At 38.8% G+C, this 25,534-nt stretch overlaps 1 protein-coding gene across 1 annotated transcript in view; it reads left to right on the top strand.

Annotated features, from left to right (window-relative positions):
• The window catches only part of LOC149281335 (protein sel-1 homolog 3-like), a 61,765-nt gene extending 37,429 nt beyond the window's left edge, over positions 1 to 24,336 (top strand). The window contains exons 3-24 of the mRNA XM_089499438.1: positions 2,495 to 3,050; positions 4,826 to 4,955; positions 5,066 to 5,187; positions 6,786 to 6,901; positions 7,425 to 7,483; positions 7,886 to 8,018; positions 8,338 to 8,470; positions 12,686 to 12,885; positions 13,172 to 13,351; positions 13,534 to 13,653; positions 14,632 to 14,772; positions 16,737 to 16,799; positions 17,208 to 17,384; positions 18,278 to 18,405; positions 18,542 to 18,625; positions 19,058 to 19,148; positions 19,228 to 19,312; positions 19,927 to 20,036; positions 20,563 to 20,690; positions 20,844 to 20,946; positions 22,092 to 22,164; positions 24,110 to 24,336. Of these exons, the coding sequence (XP_089355564.1) occupies positions 2,495 to 3,050; positions 4,826 to 4,955; positions 5,066 to 5,187; positions 6,786 to 6,901; positions 7,425 to 7,483; positions 7,886 to 8,018; positions 8,338 to 8,470; positions 12,686 to 12,885; positions 13,172 to 13,351; positions 13,534 to 13,653; positions 14,632 to 14,772; positions 16,737 to 16,799; positions 17,208 to 17,384; positions 18,278 to 18,405; positions 18,542 to 18,625; positions 19,058 to 19,148; positions 19,228 to 19,312; positions 19,927 to 20,036; positions 20,563 to 20,690; positions 20,844 to 20,946; positions 22,092 to 22,164; positions 24,110 to 24,336 (3,159 nt within the window). The remainder of the gene's footprint in view (positions 1 to 2,494; positions 3,051 to 4,825; positions 4,956 to 5,065; positions 5,188 to 6,785; positions 6,902 to 7,424; positions 7,484 to 7,885; positions 8,019 to 8,337; positions 8,471 to 12,685; positions 12,886 to 13,171; positions 13,352 to 13,533; positions 13,654 to 14,631; positions 14,773 to 16,736; positions 16,800 to 17,207; positions 17,385 to 18,277; positions 18,406 to 18,541; positions 18,626 to 19,057; positions 19,149 to 19,227; positions 19,313 to 19,926; positions 20,037 to 20,562; positions 20,691 to 20,843; positions 20,947 to 22,091; positions 22,165 to 24,109) is intronic.
• The last annotated feature ends 1,198 nt before the right edge of the window (positions 24,337 to 25,534 follow it).

Below are 25,534 nucleotides of genomic sequence, written 5' to 3'. Positions count from 1 at the left end.
TCTGTCCTATAAAAGTAGAGCAATCAATAGTATTATGTCAGTGATTGCAGCACTAGAATAGCGTTTACTACCTAACTATATATTTCGTGTTGTTGGAAGGGAGAAGAAAAAAAGATATAGGTAATGAAAATATAAAATAAAGAGAAAAGAAGGATGTATCAGGAAAGGGCTAGAGGAGGAGAGAATAAGGAAAGAGTAGAAAACATGCATATCTCTTTAATGAATGGCACTTATGCTAATGTATGTAAATTTATTTATGTCTGGGAGTTTTGTAGCCCCTAAAGACTGCATCTCCCTTCAGGATATTGGGGGTTCTCACTCTCTCCTTGTAGGTACCTTTGCACCAAACTCAAAGTAATTCAGGTGCAGTATGATGGCCCCATCACAATTAAAAACCAATTGGGCTTGGTTTGTAGTCCATTGCTTGGGTAGTCCAAGCCCAGGATTGGGTTTGATTCTGTCAGGGGCATAGTTACAGAACTATGCACTCTCAAATCACGGACAAAACCTGTATATTTGGTTCTGCATTTTCTATATATCTTTAATTATAAAATCTGGAAAAGAACCCAGCATCAATTTAAACAGATGAACAGAAAATAGAGTGTCACAGTATGCTTCCGTGCAAACAAGTGCAAGGAATGTATGTAACCTGATTAAAAGAGGAATCTTCTTTTTATGATTTTTACTTCAAAACATGTAATAACGAAAATCATATAGTGTACCCTGTGTCTTTAAATGTGAAATGAACAAATAATATCTATAATCCACTCGCACACACAGATGATAGAATTCTTCAAAATGAATCATCCAGTGAGAAAGATAACTGTAGACCTCAGAAATAGGGAAAAAACAGGATTCAATGAAAGTGTAACTAGTAAACACTTTAACCCCTTCAATCCCAGGGGTTTTTGGTACCTCAAAGCCCGGAGCAATTTTGCCATTTTTGGGGTATGTCGGTTTAGCGATTATTCTCCTTTCCTGTGAATAGTGTACCCATGTAAACTATATATTGTTTTTTCACGGAGAGATTGAGCTTTCGTTTGATACCATAGTTGGATGACTAGCTGAAAATTTAGAATGAGAAATTTAGTAAAAACTAGCGAAGATTAGAAAAAAAACTAATTTTTTTTTACATCCTCACAAAATTAGGTAAAGTGATGGAAAATCCCCTCCAAGTTTATCAATTCAGGTGTCCTGATTTCAGAAATACCTAATTTATATAGATTTTCCAGACTTTCCCAGCACCAGGGAGCATAATATAAGGTGTACAATTTTGTATACTTTTTATGCCTATGACTTAACGGGTTTGGGGGTTGTGTACGGGGGCAGGAGGGTTATACTGGTTAGATGTTATGCTAGGGCAATGGGAAGTAAGGTTTTTTTTTTTTTATAATTATCTTTTTTTTATATTTTTTTTTTATTTTAATTTTTTTGACATTTTTTTTGTATTTTTTATATATTTTTTTAACACAGAAATGGTTAGAGGTCCTCTTAGGGACCTCCTGAACATGCTAGTGATGTCACAATGACATCACAGCTCACATTATAATTTTTTTAGTATTATTTATATTATTATTTTAATGATTTATTTCATATTATTTTTTTAATGAATTAACTTCCCCCCCCCCCCAGCTTTTCTGTTACAGGACGGGAGGGGACCTGCATAGAGATCGCAGCGTCTCTGTGCCTCATCGGAGGGCAGGATATCCCGATCGGGCAGTTTACAGTGTAACAGTTTACCGGCTTTCATGCCGGAAGCTGTTACAGGAGATCGGACAGCAGAAAGCCGGCTTCTGCTGTCAGTGGGGAGTCCAGGCTGTCAAACGACAGCCTGGTCTCCCGTGCAGCGGCAGGGATGTGTCCCTGACGCTGCACGAAGGGCTGGACGTACCGGGACGTCCATAGGGGATTCTTAATAGGCGTTTTTTTGGACGTCCCGGTACGTCTATAGGGGAATGAAGGGGTTAAATCGAAATGAAGCATCTTACATTACAATAAATGAGGCAGCAGTCCCGTTTTCTTGGTGAGATAAAGTTTTATTAAACTCCATAAATGTAAGTGTAGATCACCATATGATTGCAACGCGTTTCGTCTTGGCAAAAAGGCTTCTTCCAAGCGAGATTACTATTTTAAATCAGTTAATATAAAATTCTTAATTGCGCTTGTTTAGACTGATGCAAACTCTATTTTCTATTGTATATATGTGATAATGGTGCAATTTGTAATGATAAAAACCGTACCTATACAGCTATAAAATATAGAAGGAATAGTAAGCAGATGCATGCTGGATGATATAATATTCTAAGCATAATAAATGTAATGGAAGTATAAAGTAAATGTTAATTGATTTAACTAAGGTTTTCTAAAAAAAACCCAAAAAAAAACAACAACACAATTTTAATTTATTAAGTTTCGTTTTACAGATGACGGATGAATTTTAATCATGCCTAAACCACAGTGTTTTGAACTGAGATTGTCCTCTTCTTCTCTTCAGGTTCCATTGCTATGTTCTGCCAAGGAGACTAAATCTGTTTCAAAACAACCCGATAAATGCTTTGATTATGAGGATTTTGTTGAACTCAGAAACTTGCCAACACATGCTGTCAATGCAGATATTTCTGTGGAGTATATGTGTACCAAGCCCTGCACAATCCATGTGGACATCATGGCTTCATCAGAATTCAGGACAGGTATTATAGTGTTTAAGAAGCAGTGGAAGAATGAAAAGATCCTCCATGAGTTACGGACACGTACCGTCAACTTGATATTTCCAAACATTATGGTTTATCGTAGTGACTATTTTCAGAAGCTCTCAATCGATGTGTATTACACTGTAGTTCGAGCCTGGCTGGTGCACATTCATCCAAAACACACAGACAGAAAATACAACGAAACCGTTTTAAATGCAGTGGCAAATGCATTTGCCGTGTTGGAACCGATTTCACCCGTTCAACGTCCTTACAAAGATCACCAGATATGTTTAACATGGTATGCTGAACTTATGTGGAGGAGAAGAGAAATCAGATTTCCCATCTGCCCATTTGAAACTGGTGAGTGGGACATGGCCATAAACATAAGATGTTTCTTAACTATTTCCTAAAAACAAAACAAAAAAAACTATGGTGATGGGGTCAGATTGTACTATATATCATAAATGTCCATATTTTATGTACTTTACCTTTTGTGATAGTTCTGACTTGGCTTATCACCTATAGCCTCCTTATAGCTTCAGCTTACGGTAACATGGTGAGATGAAGGATCTACTAATGCTGGTGTGACCTCCTTCTATCACAAAATGCTAGAGAGATATACTATACACATCCCTCAACAACCTGCAGTGCACACCTATGGTAGTTTTTATCTGTTGGTACCTGCAGGGACACATCTCCACCATGTTGCAAGAGACTGCAGCACAGAAGAAGGTTATTATTTACAAAGCAGAGCCGTGATTATCTAACTGCTATGTTTTTTATGGGTTTATTAGGTTTGTTTATAGGGACAAAGAACAATATGGTGTGGATACCACAGTGAGGGCAAATTCCATTTTGTAAATGTTCCCATATGGTCCTCACGGTTGCGTTTTATTATTAGGAAAGTACACTCTCATAAACTGGTATTCAATGCTGTATTTGGTATTTAAACTACTGCTGGTGAGTCAATAAGTTAATTAACATAAGTTCCAGAATACGTGTCTGTGGTTAGATACTATTTCCAAGGCCTTCATCAAAAGTGCACATATGGAGGACCGAGGAACCTGCTTTAGAAAATGTTAGAATTGAAAGTAAAATCACAATGAGTTTGGATACTTTTTTTTTACTTTTATTTCTAGAAAAATACCCCAATCTTTCCCATACAATGTATGGTTATGGCATGTAGATACTGTGGACAACTGTATCATAAATTTAATGTTTTAAAAATGTATAGTTGTTATGTTATAAAAAATGTTAACATAGTATTTCATTATCAGTTGGAGGCATACTCTTTTTTGATGATAAGTCCATTAGTTACTTAAAAGCCACTTAAAGGTGAAGTCCTGTAGTAAAAAAACATTTTCCTCCTTGAACATAAAATCCGGTGTTGTATACAGCAATGTGGATATCCATTGAAGACAGTCCAAAACTTTCAAGGGAGGGCCGGCACCTTTTGGTCTGGGGGCAAGTAGAGCTGGGTATCCATTTGACCCCTTGACCCCCGACCCCCCAAATAACTAACATACACTTACATACTCCCTGTAATACATTAACACACACACATTAGCAAATAAACTTAAAATACATACTCTAACATTAACACTCACTAACACACACTCACATACTAACAATAAAACACACACTAAAACCTACCTACTCCATCACACCACACTCCTTTCACACTATTACCTGCCAGTAGCCTTGACTTATGGCTGCTCACACAGTACCACGTGGCCCCACTGTGCTCCCACCTCCATGAGTGGGCCTGTCCAAGGTGGATGTTTGGACCAGCCTGGGTGTGGGCAATATTTGATGCCTAAGCCAGCCAGACACTGGTGACCTTACTTGCTCAAAGACCACACAGAGCCGATTCTTTATGGCAGCGCTAATGAGGTCCATATACTTTGTTTATTCAAAGTGTCTGGCTGGATGTCTAAGATAGATGTTACAAGGCATACCTAAAACTGGTTATCTGCAAATGACATAATTTTATTCTAACAGGGGCCGCAAAGCTATACAATTTTAATGTTACAAAAACCGTCAACTAATCACAAAAGATAGCACAAACAGCAACGAGTTCTTTGCTATTGTCCACATTGCTAATTAAAGACTGGTAATGTGATTATCTCTTTTAGATGCAGTAAGGATGCTCAATTTCCCACTTGCATCAAGCACTGAACACAACGGAGTCATTTTAATACAGGACAGATTTAAGAACAGAGAGCTGGAGCTAAGAAGACAACAACTTGTTAATAATAACCCAATGTAAGGGCTTCTGCCTAGATCTATTTATCATATCATTCTCCCTTGTGAAAATACATCACATTATCACCAAGCAAAGGGTTAAAAAATGTATTTTTCTTTATTTATTGCAGATTTACTTTTTCATTATGGCTCTATTTGCTAGATTTCTGCACAAGCAAGGAATGTGGGATTTTCCACCATGTTGATTCGAACAAAATGTATGCAACTCCATTGCTGTTTTTAACACAGAAAGGCAAGTAAATAAATATTGCTGCCCCCATATCTCTGGAATCTACTTCCACCGGACCTTCAGCTTTCACCCTCCCAACATTCTAGAAAAATCTCAAAACCCACTTTTTCAGAGAAGCCGCACCATCTTAGTTGCTAGAACTTCTCTGTCACTGATACAACCACCACACTACCTCTCACCTTAATCTGTTCCTTATGTTTGTCTTCACCCCATTCCCTTGAGATTGTAAGCTTGCAAGCCGAGCCTGTCCACTTAATGTATCAGTCTTGTCATATACCTTAAATATATGTATTGTAAGTAGCGCTGCGACAATTGTTGGCGCTATATAAATAACAGATAATAATAATACTTATGCTAATGAAGAGTGTGCACATACCTTTTCTAGAAATGTGTGTCTGGTTAGTGCAGTTGTAGTTCAATAGCTTTAACATTGCCATGCATTTATCATACAATATATTGCTGAATATACACTATAAATGCTGAAATGGTGTCTAGATGAGTGACTGTAAGTTATATGAAGATAACATTAAGTTATGATATCCTTGGTGCACCCAAAGCAAACCACTGTTTACTTATTTTTGCTCTACCAGATTATATTGTAACAAGTGACCCTTTTTGGAGCCATAGTAACTTTTACGTCGAAATAAAGACCTAAGTCCATCTAGTTCAAGCCTCCTGCCCATCATTTCTGCTTTTGATCCCCCCACAAAAGGCAAACAAAACCAAACAATTAAGCTACTCTCAATGAACATGGGAGAAGCGTCCTTCCTCTCCTGATGTCCCTCAGGTTCTCTGTGGGGTATTAGTTTATCGTTGTTCTGTGGCGCTTAAAGTTCCAATAATAACCATAGAAACAAATGTTTTTTTTTTAAAGAAATATAATTTGCCTTAATACAAAAACTTTTAGGAAATATGCTTCACATGGTATAAACAAAAAATGGAATCCCATCTATTGCGTTCTTTTTAATCACTATTTACTTTGATAAATTCCTTAGATGGGTTTACCTTCTATTATTCACAAATCTGAGTTTGCAGGTTGGGATGAACATCTGAGCTCAAAAGTCTATATGATCCATTAAAAACTCCAAGTGAGTTTTTTACTGCCAAAAGGGCTGAGATTCCTAGGAAGGCCTCCACTTAAGTCTTTATGGAAGACGTCATTAGATATCATTCATTTCTAGAATCTACTCATTGGTATTTCCTGCCAAAACATACATAGAAAATTTTTTTCTACTTGTTTTTTTTAACGTAACAAGAGAAATAAGATTTCAAACTTACTCAACGAAGAAAAGTCTTCCAATAAATCTGGGAAGGAGAGGAACAGACAAACAAGCAATAGCAGTTTGGCCTTTTTGCATTATCAAGTATTTCCTGCAAAATGAAGGTTAAAGCTGACTAGCTGTAATTTTCAAGTTCAAATGTATTGCCTTTGCATAGTTTTCAGCATTATAATATATCTATGAATCAGTAAGGTTCTTTAGTCTAACATTCCTATTGTATGTGACATTTATAAAAAAAAAAAAAAGAATTCACTTTAAATTTTAGGATGTACTAAGCCATGCATGTATAACGTCTCACTTACCCCATCTATACTATAACAGGAAAAGTCCATGTTCAGGTGCGACTTGTTACGGGAGCCGATGTGGCCATCCTTACAAACTTCCAGGTTCCCCTTTACAAATGGTTCCGTCTGGACTTGACAATTAATGGAAGAAAGGTATTGGGTGCTTTTCCATGTTTTGTATGTTTTATGTTTATTTACACCATTTTCTTAAAATAATTAGCAGCCAAACTTTAACTGGATCTATCAAGCTTTCCCTATGCCCCCTCAAAAAATCATATATGCTGGTATATATAAATATATATATATATGTAGAACATAAAACTCTGTGTACATACAGCAGGTGGCATTTTAACATTTGATGTATTTTTTTTAATTTTAGTAATACATTTCAGCATATCTACCGTATAACTGTTTAGACAATGATGTCGTATCGCATCCAATTCTCCCTTTATTATGTTCCTTATATGCATCAATTATAAAACATATTTTTGCTTTATTTGAAGTTTTTGAACGTGATCTGGTCACCCTTATTTACAAAGCAGCAAAAACTGTTTCCACAAATGTATGGAGGATCAGTGCAATGGGTTTATTATGGGTTTATGACTTTTAAACTGATTCTTTTTATGCTTTAACATTGATTTTACATTTCAATTTTATATATTATGTTTCTCTTTAGATAGTATTAACAACACACGTTGGAGAACACCTGGAAAGCCACGGCTATCAATCCTATAAGTAAGTAAACAATACAGTGTTACACTAAATTATGGTAGTACTTTTACCAATGTGGGTCAAACCTTTTCTAGTTTCTTTATAGCTGAGTTAGTGAGGGCTCAAGCCAATGCTGACCCAGGAACTCTAATGCCATCATTGTTTTTAACACTTTGTCCACTGGCAATTTACATCAAATGTCACCAATGTGCTCATTCGTAGAGTTATCACAAAGAAATCACAATAGTAAGTCTAAAAAAACCTTCCATAGATCATATAGCCTGTACCAAATCTGCTAACAAACCTTAAGTAAAAAGTATAGGGTTAGGGTTTAATTAGGGTTATTGCCTATTAAATGCAACTCCCTTATACAACGTTTAATTCATTGTAATCATTATTACAAATACACATCCTTTTCTAATTCAGTGTGGAGGAGGATATCTACTTCGATGATACTGATGGATACATCGTTCTTGGAGGAAGCAAGTATGTTCTTGGTATTGATGGATTCTTTGGACCTGTCCAATACTACCGTATGAGGGCCTTGAACACAGAAGAGGTAAAAAATGTATTTATTTAAATGATTCATTGTAGTTATATTATATATGTATTGTAGTTTTGCAACATTGATCTATAGATGGGGCACCACCAAGCAATGAGGGCCTAAACAGCAATTATGTTTGCTCATACAGTACTCTCACTTCTGTCTCAGGCTGATTTAGTGCCACGAGGGTTACATCGTAACCAGTTGGAAAGCACTTCAATACTCTGTTGTTATTTTGTGAATGCTCCTTACAGTGCAGGAAAGTTGTTTTATTATTTCATTTTTTTGCAGATTCATAGCTGGATGTTTCTTTCTTTTTTTTCTTTTTTATTAGATCTTTAACCCACTTGGTAAAGATGAGATTTATCAGCGGATAGATAAGTATTACCAGAGGTGTGCAACAGTTCAGGAGATTGTGTATACCTATACAAACATTGTGAGGGAGACTCAAGAACTGCAAACAGAAGGTACATTTACAATAACCATTTATTCTAACTAAATAAGACATGTTTCTTTAATAAGTCTATCTGACATTAATTGAACAAGTTTGTTATACAAACTTAAATAAGCAGTAACTATGCACAACACAAGAATCCCTTTATTGTGTCTGTTGGCAGTACTTCCATGGGACGGCTTTTCCACCTATCTACTATCCTTCCTATGAGTTTTAACACATGATTATTTCATCTTTCTAACTTCTGACTTTTTTTTATTTACCTTTAACACTGGCCCGGGTCTTAGGGCACTACCCCGAGCCATCCCCTCCATGGCCGCTATTCTTACTGTAAAGTGTTGGATATGAAATCATATCCAGTCAGTGCACGGTGTCATAAAGTTGTGCAGTGCCCTTTTAACCAGTTTATGAAGGCTGAGATCTCCCTTGTAACCAGCCCATTGGGCAGGGCAATCCTGGAAACAGAAAACATAGGTTGCATTAAGTTTAAATATCCGGTGAGAATGTTTTGCTTCTCTTTGTATGCGATTTTATGATTTCAGTTCTGTGTTAGGAAAGATGCAGACTTTAAATTGTCGTTATGTTACGGACTTGTAAACACATCCTGAGAACCAATGGTGAGCTCTGTGTCGTATTTAGGAGTTAGCAGACCCTCTGCAACGTAAAGGGCATGTCGCCCCGCTAGGGCTCCCCAGTATACCACTGAGCTGAACTTGATCGGCCGAATAATGTTCTATTGACAGGGACTTCCACAAATTATTATGTTGACCTCTATTTGAAATATGGACGCAAACTTGTCTGCCCAGTACTTCCTTGGAACCAGGAGGAAAGAAACCAGTTTAGAAATATATTTAATTTTCTGGAAACTAGAAACTCATCATCATCAGGTATTTATCTTGTTCTCGTAAACCGTATTTGTTTAAGAAGTACACATATCAAAACATACATTAATGATGAATAAGAAAACTTAGTGCAAACATTAAAACGTCTGCTTCCCTGTGGTGCTAAGTGTCCCAGAGTCAGAGGCCGTCAGAAATCTTGGCCCTGTTCATGCTCAACGCCTGGGCCCCATGTCCTTCCCATCAGCCCGCCCCATCTCCATCCCACTGCCCCACCCACTGCTCCACCCATCACTCCACCTTAAGCACGCCTAGGGTTATTCAAGGCCCCCCTATAACAAACATGCATACATAACACACAAACTCGCCTTATACACACTCATGCTAATGCCATACAGTAACATACACAGCACCATACGCACATGTATGCTAACACTACACTAAAAGCACACACTATCCAACAACATATACAAATACATACCTGAGTAACTGGGTAACACTATATACTTTGATATATATATATATATATATATATATATATATATATATATGTCTTAGTATGGGCATATAATATACATCAAATACACACATTGACTCTAACACTTTATATACATACTGACGCTATCGCTACAGTACTTACAAACGTACACACACATTCCTATACACCATATAAAGTAACATACCTACACACAGTATCATACTTTGATATTTCAGAACGTGATCTTGATCATTATGCTGTGAGCACCATTTATAGTCAATTTGTCATGAACTGGGTCCATACAGATGACTGTAATGACCCAGGGCGCCCAAAGATGGAGTTCAGGATGTAGTAGTGGAGTGGGACAGGGCCTGGTGCAGGGCGACTGTACACACCCGGGTGTTGAGCACCTAGGGTTGTGCAGCCACATACCAGCGCCTATACATAGCAACGGATGTTGTCCAGAACAAAGCAAAGTCATATTCTGCAGGCACCCTGGAGCAGGTATGAGACATAGCACTGGAATCATGTGTGGGATGCTGCAGGCTGTGAGTGTGGAAGCTAAGCAGAGTAACAGCTGAAACATAGCGAGCAAGGGACAGGGAGACCAAGCAAGAAGCATAACCAGACAAGACATACATAATACAGGGCACAACAGGGAACAAGACAAGGAATACTCAAGATCCGACATGAACAGGACACCCCTCTACCGGGGTTACAGGACAGGACACCCCTCTACCGGGGTTACAGGACAGGACACCCCTCTACCGGGATTACAGGACAGGACACCCCACTACCGGGGTTACAGGACAGGACACCTCTCTACCGGGGTTACAGGACAGGTCACCCCTCTACCGGGGTTACAGGACACCCCTCTCCCGGGCATACAAGACAGGACAACAAAGCACAGAGCTGCCCAGACTGACCAGGCAACACATAACAGGAGTACACAGAAACCACAGGACCAAAAAGGACTAGCCTAGGACTATAAGATAACTATTGGAGATTCCGTCACATATTATGGCCATAGTATGCTTAGCCCACCACTACGCCAAAGTACTCCAATATACGGTGGGTCCTAACGCTAAACCCTGCCTACTGAGGTACTAAACAAATATGAAATCTAAACACATATCAGGGAGACATACCTGTAGACTGCAGACTGAGACAAACATAACGGGTGGGGCACACTTTATAACGAAAACAGGAGCTGAAGCAAAGAGCATGTCACGGTCTGCCCAGGCTGTGGAGCTGCATATCTGTCCTGCTTTAGTTTCTCTGTTTTGCTTTGATCCATTCCTGGATTTCCTTTTGCTTTGTTCTATTTTCCACTCCTTGCATCTGCTCCAGCTCTTTGCTTCAGCTCTGTTTCCTTTTTAAGGTGTGCCCCACCTGTGTGTTCCGTTTGTCTGCAGTCTAAGGTATGTCTCAGTGCTATGTGTTTGGTTTGTTGTGTACCACTGTCAGCAGGGATTAGCGTTAGGACCCACCGTCATTGGAGTACTTTGGCGTAGTGGTGGGCTAAGCATACTATGGCCATATCATGTGACGGAATCTCTAATAGTTATCATGTAGTCCTAGGCTAGTTTCTGTATTCATGTGTGTCAGTCTGTGATGTAACCTGTGGGGTGTCCTTTCCTGTACTGTCTGTATCCCCGGTAGAGGGATGTCCTGTCTTGTTCATATCTTGTCTGGTTATGTTTATTCCTTGTCTTGTGCCCTGTATCGTGTATATCTTGTATATCATGTTTCTTGCCTGGTCTCCCTTTCCCTTGCTTGTTATGTGTCTGCTATATTACCCTTTGCCTAGCTTCTATTCTCCCAGCCTGCAGCATCCTGCACGTGATTCATGTGATATGCTTTATGCCTGCTCCAGGGTGCCTGCAGGATACATTTCACTTTGTTCTGGACTTCATCCGCTGCCATATCAGGGCGCTGGTGTTTGGCTGCACTACCCTAGGTGCTCAACACCTGGGCGAGTGTGGTCACCCTGCAACCAGGCCCTGCCCAAACTCCACTACTGCATCGTGACTCCTGCATACAAACATCGGGCGCGCTGGGTCCTTTCAGTCATCAGCTTGGACCCAGTCCGTGACAGAGCAGAACTAGAAGCAAGGAATGGAGGATCAGAACAGAGCACAAGGAAATCCAGGAATGGATTGAAGCAAAACAGAAAAACTGTAGCAAGACAGAGATATGCAGCTCCGCAGCCTGGGTAGAACGTGACACAATTACACTGCCTTTTTATTGTTGTTTTACTTTATGAGTATAAAGTGTACTATTTAATTTTCCAAGATATGATAAACACAATACTGGTCTCTAATACATAGACAAAACTCCATCTCTTCTCTGAAAAACCGTAGCATACAGAGAGTGTAATGCAGTAAGTACAGTTTTGTGTAGTAATCATACCAGACGATCCTCAACACATCCCACTCCTCATGGACATCGTATGCTATGCGTACTTACGCTCACCCCTTCTGCACTACAGAAGGAGCAGCAGGGGGAAGCTATGGTGTATGATGTTTCAGGAGTATACGTGTGCATAATGGGGGTAGAAAGCAGGAAACTAGAAAAAATGATGAAGAAGAGTAAAGTGGAGATAGGGGCAAAAAAGTAGAATCATTGGAGGCACCGTTATGATTTGCTGAGAAAGAATTTAAAGACTAAGGGGAAATAAGAGGACCTTGCAGAATTAGTCCCTGAAAAGCAGAAAGAAACAAATATGTTTTGGTAGGTACAATGACAAATTATTCAGTGATTTGTATAGTCTCAAGTGAATAACAGCAGTAAATTAAAAATAACGCCACCATTCTGTTCATGCCGTGATACATATTTAATCAGGGGTTTAATCAAATTATGTTTTATTGCTAATGCGTTGAGGCATACACAGCCGCTTTGTTATTTTTAGATCACCCTAACGCCATTCTTGTGGAGACTGGGAAAAAGATATATGATGATGCAATGGAGAAGCAGTCACATCATCTGCGCCATTTTGGGTCTGTGGTTCCCGCCCTTGAGGATGCAAGCTGCTTGGGTCTTCATAAAGCATCTTACCGCCTGGCTGTTATGTATGAAATAGGCCTTGGCATAGCTATTGATCCAGTCCAGGTATATATACAATACTGTACATCAATATATACTGTTATACAGATAACCATCAATATTGTTTTCACTTAATATCTCACATTCACTGCAGACAAAGTTAGAAACAACCCCTTTCAATCTTCTCTTCAGTCAGTACAATGGGGTTTATTAATTAACTCAAGCTGCAAGTGCTTCATTTAGTTAAATTCCGCAGGATAGGTAAAAAAACTGCTTTAGGGACATTATATGCACATAATTAAAGCTATGGATGGCAGGGCTTGCATGGAACTTTTGTTCTTCTCATTTGTAGGGTCTGTTATACAGTCTGGTTGGAGCACAGAATTGCGACAGGCTTGCTTTGTTGAAACTTGGATATAATCATTTCCAAGGAGTGGATAACTATCCTTTGGACTTTGGGCTTTCATATGCTTATTACATCAGTATTGCAAAGAAGACCCCAAAAGATCGTTGGACAATGCATGAAGAACAGGTAACCAGCATCAAAATATGTTTTATCGTTCCACTTTATTCTTGAACAAAATACATGACAGATCACTTGTAATACAACAAATGGGAACTAAATACCCTGAATATCCTACAAACAGCAGAGGAAAGCAACATGTTATTTTTTTTTTTAAAGAGAATACACCTTTCTCCATATTTTTCTTGAAGGCATTTGTGGAAGCTGTAAGGCTAATGGATGATGAGATGCTGAAAGAGCAAACTAGAGAGAATGATGATTTGTTCCTGTGGCTGAAGCAGAATGCAGAAAGAGGAGATGTGCATGCCCAGGTAACTATCATATAGCAGTCTCATAAGCCTAATAAACTTTCCACACATTTCATAGAACTGTAACAGACTCCAACACAAAAAACAATCTACTCAATCAATGGGACCAAAGAATACCCCAAGACTCTCTCCACCAATTAACAGGACAACAGTTCACACAGTAATCCAAGCAAAACTTCATCTTAGAATGTTTAAATAGGTTATAATGCCTGCGACACAGTGGATGGAATACTTCTTACATATCAAAAATGTATTTAAAAACAGCATTTGGGGTATAAACTGGTTTTTACTTGAGGGAACCAAGCAACCCTGAGCGATAGTGTGAAGAATTTCCCCCCCTACTGCCTTTGCAGCTGCAGCTTTAGAAAAACTGACACATATTTGCCCCAGACTAAATACCTGTTGGGACAAATATATTACAAGCTTACTTAAGGACCCTGACTTCTGTTTATGCTCATTGTAAAGTGTTAATGGACTGGAAATTGCCCTTTGTTTCAAAATGAAAGGAAAATCTGAGGGGCAGCTGCAGGTTCTACAGGTTTAAATTACCTGACTTTTGCAACAATGCATTGTATGTATTTAAAACTCCCACAAAGTGTGCAAAACCTAAGAGAGGAAAGGACATCTTTCAAAATAACATTATTACACTATATGTATTTTCATTTTTTTGCTTTGTATTATATGTATTGAGGAACTGCGGAAAAAAAACTTCACTTTAGCACCACTCTTTTCGTTATGTCAACATTCAGAACCACTAGCACTGTAATTTCAAGAATAGAAAAACATATATTAATTGAATTTATTGCGTCATACATCTCCAGTTTCGTTGATGCCGATATTTTCCACCATCAGTCATGATAGGTCTATAGCCAGCCATAAAGAAAGTGTCTGACTGGGTGATGGTGAATGGTTTTATGATGTCCCGTCTAGTGCACTGGATAGAGAATTGCCACTGGTTAATTGTTATTTATTATCTTCTAGCACCGATTGGCACAGATGTTCTACTGGGGACAGCAAGGTGTGTCCAAGAATAAAGATGCAGCCATGGAGTGGTATGAGAGAGGTGCCTTGGAGAATAAGGACCCAGTGATAATGTATGACTATGCCATCCTGCTATTAAAGGTTTGTATATACCGTATTGGCTCGGATATAGGCCGCCCCCGTATATAGGCCGCACCCTAAAAGTTTGGTGCTTTTTTAAAGAAAAAGTTTTTTTCTTTAAAAAAGCACCAAAAAAACATGCTGCCACTCTGTCTCCCCCCCCCCGAGATATGCTGCCACTGTCCTCCCTCCCCGAGATATGCTACCACTGTCCTCCCCCCCCCGAGATATGCTACCACTGTCCTCCCCCCCCCCGAGATATCCTGCCACTGTCCTCCCCCCCCCGAGATATGCTGCCACTGTCCTCACTCCCCGAGATATGCTACCACTGTCCTCCCTCCCCGAGATATGCTACCACTGTCCCCCCCCCCCGACTTACCGGAGCAGACTCCCGGGTGTCTTGCGGGGCCGGTGGGGGACGTCTACGCAATACAACTTCCGGTGCTTGACCGGAAGTTGTATACGCGTATTGCGTAGACGTCCCCCGCCGGCTCCGCAAGACACCCGGGAGTCTGCTCCGGTAAGTCCGGGGGGGGGACGGTCCACACGATGCGCTTAGACAACCTCCCGTGCCGGTACTCCCCCCGTGGGAAGTGCTGGCAGGGGAGGCTGTCTGAGCGTATCAGACAGTAGGATACAGGTCCCCTGCACCGCTGCGGGGGATCTGTATCCTAACCCCGCTGCCTGCCCGGCGCCCAGGACTGCATGTCCCGGGCGTCGGGCGCTAGACCCCGAATATAGGCCGCACCCCCACTTTAAAGACTTAAAGTGGGGGAAAAAAGTGCGGCCTATATTCGAGCCAATACGGTAAATGATATTCTTATTAAAATGTATTGGGATTTCACTATGAATACACTATTCTTAAGGATTTGATAAACTTCTAGCTACGCTGTGTTGGTTAATTTACAGTACAATAGCCACCTGAATAATCTCCAGGGTGACATCTTAATGACCTCTGTCGGTCAAAGTATCTTTCTAGCATCCAAACACTTCTGAGCATCCCAGTCGTGAAAAAAATCTATGAGAATACACAATACCTAGTATATCATTTTAAAATGTGTTCAAACTCATTTCATTTCCAAGCTACATTGGTTCCATTCAGTCTACTGGGAAAGGATACATGGATATTCTGGCAATAAACATGTAGCTGCCGTCCAGTGAATGAAGCGGCAGATCAATTGTTTAAATTAAATTCATGTTGGTGTTTAGCTTTGGCAGTTATGGACCATCAGATATACTTTGTGGTAGCATTAAGACACTGCATGTTTTTATGTGCAAGATCATTCAGAAAGAGAAGACGGCAGTTGATTTTTACAGAAGTGATAATAATTAGCCTAAATAATGTGTTATCCTAATAGTAAAAAAAAATATTAACTGTCTGGCTGAGGAGTGGGGATGCCATCGTTAAAGGGTAAAGGAGTGGAAACGTGGGCAGAAAACCCCATACAAAGGTTTGTAGGTCATGTTCTATTCTAGACGGATACTATGGAAGTCTAAGTGTTATGCTTTCATGAAACTTTTATATGTAATGTTTGCATGGGTTAGCAGAATCACAGACAGGAGGAAAGGAGGCACTTCAGTGAGACTATAAGGCAGTTTGGAATATTTTTTTTTAAATATAGTTGGTCTGGGATTAAAGATACGTGAAATTAAAGAAGGACCACAATTGCTTGATTTAATGGAAGGCATGGGGGATGAGGTAATGGGAACAATTATCATGCCACGTTCATCTGTGTGCTGGTCTGGATACTTCTAGGAGAATACAACTGCTCATGGCAAACGTATGAAGACATTGACAGGGATGCTGTGGATCTGTACGAAATTTTCTTTTGCTCATATGTAACAGGAACTACTGATTTGTTCTAAAACTGGTTATAACATTCTAGCCATATTCTGCTTCATGAAACGTAGTTTGCATATTGTGCCTGCAGTTTAAAGAGTGTTACGTTTTCTTACCGTTCCTTAATTGTAGCTATTTTTTCTAGGGTGATGGAGTGCCAAAAAACAAAAAACTTGCTCTGAAACTAATGAAGAGAGCTGCTGCTAAGGTGACCTGCCAACTTCTGTTTAATATCTAAATATGAAATTAAAAATGTTTCTATCTAAAATTGCCACAGTGTATTAATAACAAAAAATTACAAGTTTAAACAGTACTCAAATGTCAAAATGCAGTGTAACTAATTATAAAAAAAAATGATGAGTGGGCACTTTGCAGAGTGAACAACAATCTTTTTTAAGCCCTCCACAACTTTTGTTTCTCTAAGTCCGACTTGTGATGTGACGCACTTCTTATGTCTGATTGTTAATTCTTTGTACAGCGCTGCAGAATATGATGGTGCTATATAAAGCAATAAGTAATAGTATACAGCTTGTGCTAGTTGGGGACGGATGCACAGTTGAAAAGTTATAGTTGTGGCAGGCAATGTATTGTAATCAGCAACTGCCTTTATCAACAGGGGCAGCATGAAGCTTTTAATGGCTTAGGGTGGTATTATCACACATTTAAGAAAGACTATGGTAAGGCTGCAGCCTACTGGAGGAAAGCATTCAATAAAGGGAACGTGGATTCAGCCTTCAACCTTGGAGTTATGCATCTAAATGGTATATATCCCGGAGATGCAGGAATCAATGAAGTGAGTATTTTCTTTATACTCTTATGCCCAAGCTCATGCTTAATTCATTCTGTTCTGTTATAATAACAATTTTTCTTTTTAATATCTGTAAATTCAGAATTTCAGTGTCTTCTGTTTGGTGTTATTCGTGATATTTATAGAATGATATCTGCAAAACCTGACATTTTGCTCTCAACCAGCAATATCGTATTCTCGCAGTACAACCATAACCTTATTATTTTCCAAAAAGCAGAAATTAATAATCAAGGTGCAATTGTTGAATTATTGATTGATTTTTTTAAATACTTGTGTAACCCATGAAATATGTACCTTCTCCCTCTTTTAAAAGTGATGTTTTCAGCTTATGAGCATTGATTATACTGTAATTCATAGCGTGCTATATTATATACTAAATCTATTGTTTGTAATATAGTTGAAACTGTCAAAAGGACATGTTTCAGTATACAATGTGCAATGGCCAATTATCAGTAGTTAGTTTCTTTCACAACAAAATGCTCCAAGTAACCTTTTACTTACCTTCAGTGGCACCACATTTAACAATCTGGAAAAAATAAGTTTCAAAATGAAGAAAGAAAGAAAACTTATTAAACCATTTTAACCTATTGTTAAAAACTTAATAAACTTATTAAAATTTTGTTTAAAATATTGGGGCATCAAGAAATCAACTGAATCTGCACACAATTTTACCAGTTTTCTCTTGAACACGCAAAAAAAAATTATACATTAGTGTTGAGGTTAATAAATTACCGTAAATTTTTAATTTCAAATTTTGCATTAGTGCTGGTGCTAATAAATGAAGTTCTTAGTATAACATTAAGTTTAAAGTATCTGATTTTGGATTAGTGCTGGGCATAATAAATTACGTTGTTAGTAAACCAGTCCTTTCTTCACAGACTCGTGCTTTTGAGTTGATCACCATAGCAGCAGAAGGTGGCCATATTGAAGGAGCCGTTCATCTATCACAATATTTAATCAGTGGGAGCTTGAAAGGGGTCCCAAGGGATCCGCAGGCAGCCATAGGGTAAGAGCAGCAGGGAATAGTGGGAATTAAACGCTGCATTTCAATGCTTTATTATTTTAAATTGTTATTATTTACTGCTCACTATCAGTCCTTGTTCATTCTTTTACCACTAAACATACTTTCTTTGCGCTTTTAGTTGGGCAAAACATGTTGCTGAGCAGAATGGACATATTGGACATGCCATTAGGAAAGCACTGAATGCCTATATGGATGGATGCCTGTAAGTTCTACAGCTGGGGAATATCTCTGAAAAAGTATATTTTTAGCGATCAGAGAGTAACGAGGGAACAGCAGAGCTACTGATCTCATTACATGCACAGGGCAATTATTAATGGGTCCACCAAACCAAAGTGAATTCATGCCTTCGCATTCACTGCATATGCAGAGGGCTTGGGGCTGTTTAGACACAATATTTTTTAATAGGTTTAGCAGATCTTAATGCCAAAAAAATGGAATAGTTTTCAATTGTAACAAGCTCAGAAACCCTTAAATTGCAACCATGGTACACGGCCTTTACCTCCCTCACCCTGGCCCGTTATATCCTCTTCATAATTTAATGTGCCTCCTTTGCAGTAATCGGCTTATGTCTGCTCTGCGTTCAGAAAACACGCTGAATCTCTGTTTTTGAAGCTAATCTTTATTGTCTGTTCAGGAATGAAGCTTTCCTTTATTACACGTTAGCCGCCGAGGCTGGCATTGAAGTGGCGCAGACAAACCTGGCCTATCTCTGTGAAGAAAGCTCTGTAAGTATCTTTGTTGGATCCCTCGTCCGGTTTTCATTAATATTATGTGGGACTAATAAAATAATTTTTTTCCCTTCAGAAAGCGACCACAATATTTCCAAGGGATACGTGTATATGGAGATACTATAACTTTTCAATATACCAGAATAATCCTCCCCCTGTTGGTAGGTCTTTATTTGACCATTATAAAAAGTATATCAAAATTAAAATATAAAACATGGCAGCCTATTATAAATGAGAAAAATCAGGTATAACTTCATTAAATCATTATATGTCAGCTGATGCTTGTCTGTGCACCGTTTGCAGTACAGTGTACACATACAAGCCCTGCAGACTTGAACAATGCACCATGAGGGTGCTGGCTGAGGATGATAGGAGATAAATTCCAGTAATTTCCATGTGGAAATCCTACCACTGTGGGTAGTCGGTATAGACTAGAGATAAAAAATACTTTGCTGTCTTTACAGCTTAATATTCATATTTACGTCTCCTAATGAGACGAATGGTCCTTATGCATGGTCCTCATGCATATTTATTTTAAGAAATATAGGATACTCAATTAAATTGTTACTGAAATGCAAAGTATTGTAGCAATATGTGTTGTATCTGCATTATGTTGCAGGCATATACTGTCAGTACCGGACTATATGTTTGGGTCCAGAATTGACCAAATGTACCCTATTTAAACTTCGATGTTCCATGTGCAAAAATCAAACCCCTAAACATCCCAGGACTGCCAAGTAATTTTTGCTGTCATTTGACATCTTATTCTTTGCAGCTTTACTAAAGATGGGAGATCTTTATTATTCTGGAAGCAGCAATCGTTCCAAAGACATACAGCAATCGGTGACTCTGTATACACAGGCCGCACTGCAGGGTGATGCACAGGTATATACATTTTTGCAGCAATATCTATTAGTATATTTTATTTACCATGCTTTCCGAAGGGGAGAATTGCATGAGCCTGAATTGGTTATTTATGCTGGCTTTAGGACGAGGCACCTGTGTTGGAATAATATGTATAGTTGAAGGATGGGAGGGACAGTAGTAGGCAGCTGGCTACTCTTGGTAGATTGAACAATAAATCAGCATTCTGTCCATTCATAATGTAGAGCATCACATTACCATATTTGCTCGATTATAAGACGACCCCCCACCCCAATCTGAATGTTAATTTAGGAAAAAAACCAACCTGAATATAAGACGAACCTATAAGAAAAATGCAGCGCTGCGGGGAATTCTCCTCTCTGGCATCCCGAGAAGGTCTGCGCGATGCATGTAGACAACACATGCCGGATTTCTTTTTAACAATATTGATTAAAGACCCTGGCACAGTACACTACAGATGTATGTTTGTAGCCTTTTAAATAGTTTGCTTGAGTACATATTTTTGTGTCATGTTTTTGTTTTTTAGGGGTATTTTAATTTAGCCCAACTTGTTCAAGAAGGGGTTTCTATACCTGAAAACCTTCTGCAGCATCTGAAGATTGACAAGTCTGTGTATAGTAATAATGACAGCCTCATGACGGAACTGTATGAAAGGTACTTCACTGTCTGATCACCTCTAGCTCCCAATATTTTTTTTATTAAACAACTGCTTAGTGGTTGTAGTAATAGCTGTTACTGTGTGGCTTCTATACAGAAGATTGTCATCAGAGGTTTTGCTGTCTAATAATGTTATGTTATGTTATACAGGTGTCAGGGTCACAGTAACGATGAATCGATAAACCCGTGTTCTCTGGTTTTGCTGTATCTTCACGTCACTGGTACATGGAAGTCGATGTTATACTCATTCATGGTATGCAACAAATATGTATATTGTTCTGAATGTTCAACTGTATTGACAATCCAGATGTGACCAAGACTAACACTTGGCTCAGTCCAGCTCACCATGCCTGAAAAAGGGCAAATCCTCTACTCCTCTTGTGTAGTATTTTGGTCCCTACACTCCTCCTTACAGATCTTTGAAAGGACTTTCCTAAGAAGCCAAGCTCTGGACCTTGTTCAACTCTCGACAGCTTATCCACATACCTGGGAACTCTCCGGGTTTGACCCAGAGATTGCTGGGTGAGCACTGCTCCTCCAGTTCTCCGGGTCAAGACCCGAACCCTCCGGGTCGCGGGAGCGGGGTCTTGACACGCCCCGCTCCCCGCCCATTTTTTTCTTTAAAACGCCTTGGGAACACTGCTGACGTCAGCGGGAACGCCCACCAACTTCAGCGTGCAGTCCTGGCCGTGTCCCGCAAGGGAAGGCTCTGGGTAGCCGTAGCCGAGAAGTTCCCAGGTATGTTTATCCATCTCTGCCGAAAAGTAGCATTTAAGTTAACATATATAGCCAAAAACGAATAGGGCAGGGGTGCTCATAATATATATTAATATAAAGTAACTTGCTGTGCATGTACCAAAAAAACCACAAAAACTCTCTGCAGAAATACCAGCATTCTGTTTAGCAGCTATTTTTAGATATTAATAATTTTACAGCTGGTTAGTAAGTTTGGTCCAACAAAATTAGAACAGAAACTAGCACTTATGTTTTTCATGTGCTAGTTTTTATTAGTATTTTCTATGAATTAAATTATTTTTCGAAAAAACAAATGCAAAAGTGCACTCTAGGCAGACAAATGACTTGCTATGAGATTTTTTCCCCATATCTTATTTTTTTATTTCTCCTGTAACCATTTGATATATGCTCCGTCCTTGTTAACCAGTCAGTGTCTTTCCTTTCACATCATTCTGTCAATTCTTTTTTAAGAACATTTTGGTTGGAAGTTGTGCTCCATTTAATTATTTTATCCATTTGGGAGACAATTGTTATTTAAAGGGGGAAAACAATAAATAACTAAATAATAATTTAAGTTAATAAGTTAAATATGGCAAATATTTTAATGTTATTTTAATACAATATATATTAAAGATTAAACTTTCTTTTTTTCTTTGCTTTTAGGCCTACTTGATGGGATCTCTACTGCTCTCAATAGTGGTCACCATTGTAGTACAATGTATTCATTTAATACTGGGTAAGAACAGGAATTCCAAACCTACAAACCAACAACTTGTATGTCAGTTTAATGGGGTACCGCTGATGAAGTCAGTAGTTACTTTAATAAATTCAGTTTACAGGTTTTTTAAAGGACTAAAACAATTCTGCTAAATTTTTATTTTATTTTATTTAGTTTCAGTCCATTTGTTTTGAGACAACAAATTTCTTTCCTCCCTTTTGGAGCAATTTAGCCGTATTTTCCATTAGAAAATACCCATTAATTATTTTTTGTCACTCAAATATTTGCATGTTTTTATCTGTATTTGTATGGGTTTGAGTATTTTGTTTTACTTTGTCTGTCCTGACATTAGGCAAACATTTTTGATAAAGGTTTAATATTTGGTTTAAGAACCTGAGAAGTCTAAAAGATAACACACTTTTGTCAGCCACAGGAGTCTACCTATCAACAAACCCAGCCCAACACTGGGAAATACTCTTATGCCATGCAGCCTCAAGACAGATTTTAGGGTTTTTTCCACGTTTAGTAGCACTTTTGCTGTCAGATAGAGAAATGCATTTAGTTGAATGTATGATTCCTGCTCCATAGCACTTATGGTCCATACAGGGAATAATGGGAATAAGAAAGAGAGCATTTATGACACTTGTGATGGGCTTTCTTTTTGTTTTTGAAAAAATAGTGTTTGTGTTTTTTAAAAAGTCAGTAAATGATCCTGGTAACATAATGAGGAAAAATATGCAAATACATTTCAGCATTAGGGCCATTTTTGCACAGAACATAAAAACCAAGGTGTGATTATTTATTGGCATTCAGCAAGTCCATGCAGAACCACCAGGGGGCTCCATATCATAGCATATAACAATTACAATGCACTATAGTGCTCAGCTTGTTATATATGGTGAACATGCACATAAATATATAACACATAGCCCCTTTGTGATTTTAAATTGACACTCATATTAAAACAAAGAAAAAACTGTGATGGGTGACCCTTTTTAAACCATAGCTTAGTTCCTACAGAATTCTGTTACAAACTCAGTATGGTTTTATAGGGACTCAGGATAGTCCTGAGCTATGCTGGTGTGTCTAAGGGTGTCTAATGTCACTTACTAGTTCAGGGTTTAGTAAATCACATATAGTCTATAACTTTAAGCATTCAGAAATTCCAAAGCCATTATCATGCTGCCTTAACCGGTGGACTGTCTAAGGACCTTTTTATGCACCAACAAAAGAGACAAAAACAATTTATTATTTCCAAGATTTTACTTCCGCTGGATGAAATAATTGGCAACACACTGCGACACTACATGAAGTTCGTAACTGTCAATAACAACTATTTCAAACAATAATATAGTAATAATACAGTGTATAAGTTCGATGATTATTAACTAAAACCACGCTTCCCTTAAGCACAAAATTCAACCTGAACTCAAATGAGTTCAAACTCACCCAAAGTGTACCTTTTCAAACCAACCCTAGTCTGGACACACTGTAACAACACTTTCAACGCTGAAGCCACTGGCCTCTCCCGCTAGCACGGTGGCTACAGAACCCGTTAATAACTTTAACCCCTTAATGTTACTAAGAATTGGTCCTATCCTGCTCCAGTCAAGCCACTCTTCCTAGGATTTCGCCCCTTCCAGAGCTTCCCCTTTTGCTATGGCGCTACCATGCATCTGAAAAATGCCATGGATTCTGTAAGACGTAGGTAGTGTCATCAGTGGAAGCAGAGTATGTCTAATTAATTGTTTATTTTATAGTGGTGTTTAAGTCTTACATAATGCCATTTTTACTTTTGTTATTGTAAAGTGTATTTATTATCGTATTTGTTAACATTTACTTACAGATCTCTAGAGAAAGCTATTGATCAAAATAATTGTTAATTATTAGATGAAAACAACCCTGATAAGAAACTCAAACACAGTAAGCTTTAAGTATCCTTAACCATTTTGGTCTTTTGTAGATATTTCTTCATCAAACAATCATTTGGCAAATGGAGAGCAAACAGGACCCTCTGTTTCAGGAACTCGGCATTTGCAGACAGGTGTACACAGCTGGTATATGTATCGTCTGATAGTAACCGTGAAGCAAATAGTTAGACGACAGAGAGAAGCTATTGAGTGGTTAATAACAGCGTTGGTTCTTAGCATCTGCATATTCTTTGTGATGTTTGTAATCTGGTCTGTGTGAGCGAAAGGTGTTGCACTATACCCCAGTTTGGAAAAAAAAATCATGTTCTATAAAAGTGGCACCCATACCCTCAGGGAACCCTCTCGAGGTAATATTTTCTTGTGGTAACATGCAATAAATAGGCTACAAACCTGATAGGGATTTTTATGATGCTTTGTGTAATCCTAGTGGAGGGCTTTTGTCATCTATTTTTGTTCACAGTATGGGAATGTCGTCTAGGTGCCGTTGTTAGATTAATTTGCATGAGCCAGAGACTACCCTGAACTGAAGAGATCTAAAAAGATTAAACAGTCTGTCTGCCGGTGGTACAATCGGGCTCCAACTCGTTTTAGCTGTGTCTTGCAGGCACTGGTAAAACAAATTATTATCCTGCAAGAAAGTCAGTGCCACCCAGAAAAAATATTTCCTTTATTCTACACAAGAGAAGGCAATGGCTATTAATAAAGGATAAGTGGAAGCGACCGCATGGAATGAATTTAGCAGGTGACTCATAGAGTACAGTAGAAATTATTTATTTAACATGAACATTGGTTACATTTAATGTATGAACTCAAAGAACCAGAGTCCAGAATGTTATCAAATTAGCTGCTGCTTCAATGTTCTTGCTGCCAAATCTATTCTAACAAAAAGCTCTGTTATTTATATAAACATCTGATTTCAGTTTTGTGGCATTATACATTTAAATTCTGTATATCTCTTTTTATCAATAAATATTTGATTTTTTCAAAGGTCATCATCTCATTATTAACAGCTACTTTGCATCTTGGTGATTGGGTGTCTCTATATTGTGAGAGAAAGTGTGGTACAGTCATTGATGGGGGGTACATTAGCATACCTGGGAACTCTCTGGGTTTGACCTGGAGCGCTGCTCCTCCAGTTCTCCGGGTTACCCGAATACTCCGGGTCACAGGAGTGGGGTCTTGACACTCCCCGCCCATTTTTCCTTTAAATGGGGGTGTTTCCCACTGCCATCCCACTACCGTTAGTGGGACCTCCCACCGACGTCAGCATGCAGTCCTGGCCGTGTTCCGCAAGGGAAGGCTCCCGGTAGCTGGAGCCCAGAAGTTCCCAGGTATGTCCATTAGGCGTGATTTCGTTAAATAGCAGCCTGCTTTTGGCCAGTTAGAAGAATGTCCCAGGAAAGATGTTGGGCTTGCAAATGCAATACATTGTTGGTAATTTGCAAACCGTGTTAGGT

Source organism: Sceloporus occidentalis, unplaced genomic scaffold (genome assembly GCF_023333645.1).
Source record: "Sceloporus occidentalis isolate IW3139 unplaced genomic scaffold, rSceOcc1.0.p SCAF_135, whole genome shotgun sequence".
Taxonomy (NCBI): Eukaryota; Metazoa; Chordata; class Lepidosauria; order Squamata; family Phrynosomatidae; genus Sceloporus; species Sceloporus occidentalis.
Note: the sequence above shows the minus strand (reverse complement) of the source record. Positions and strands in the feature narration are given on the sequence as shown.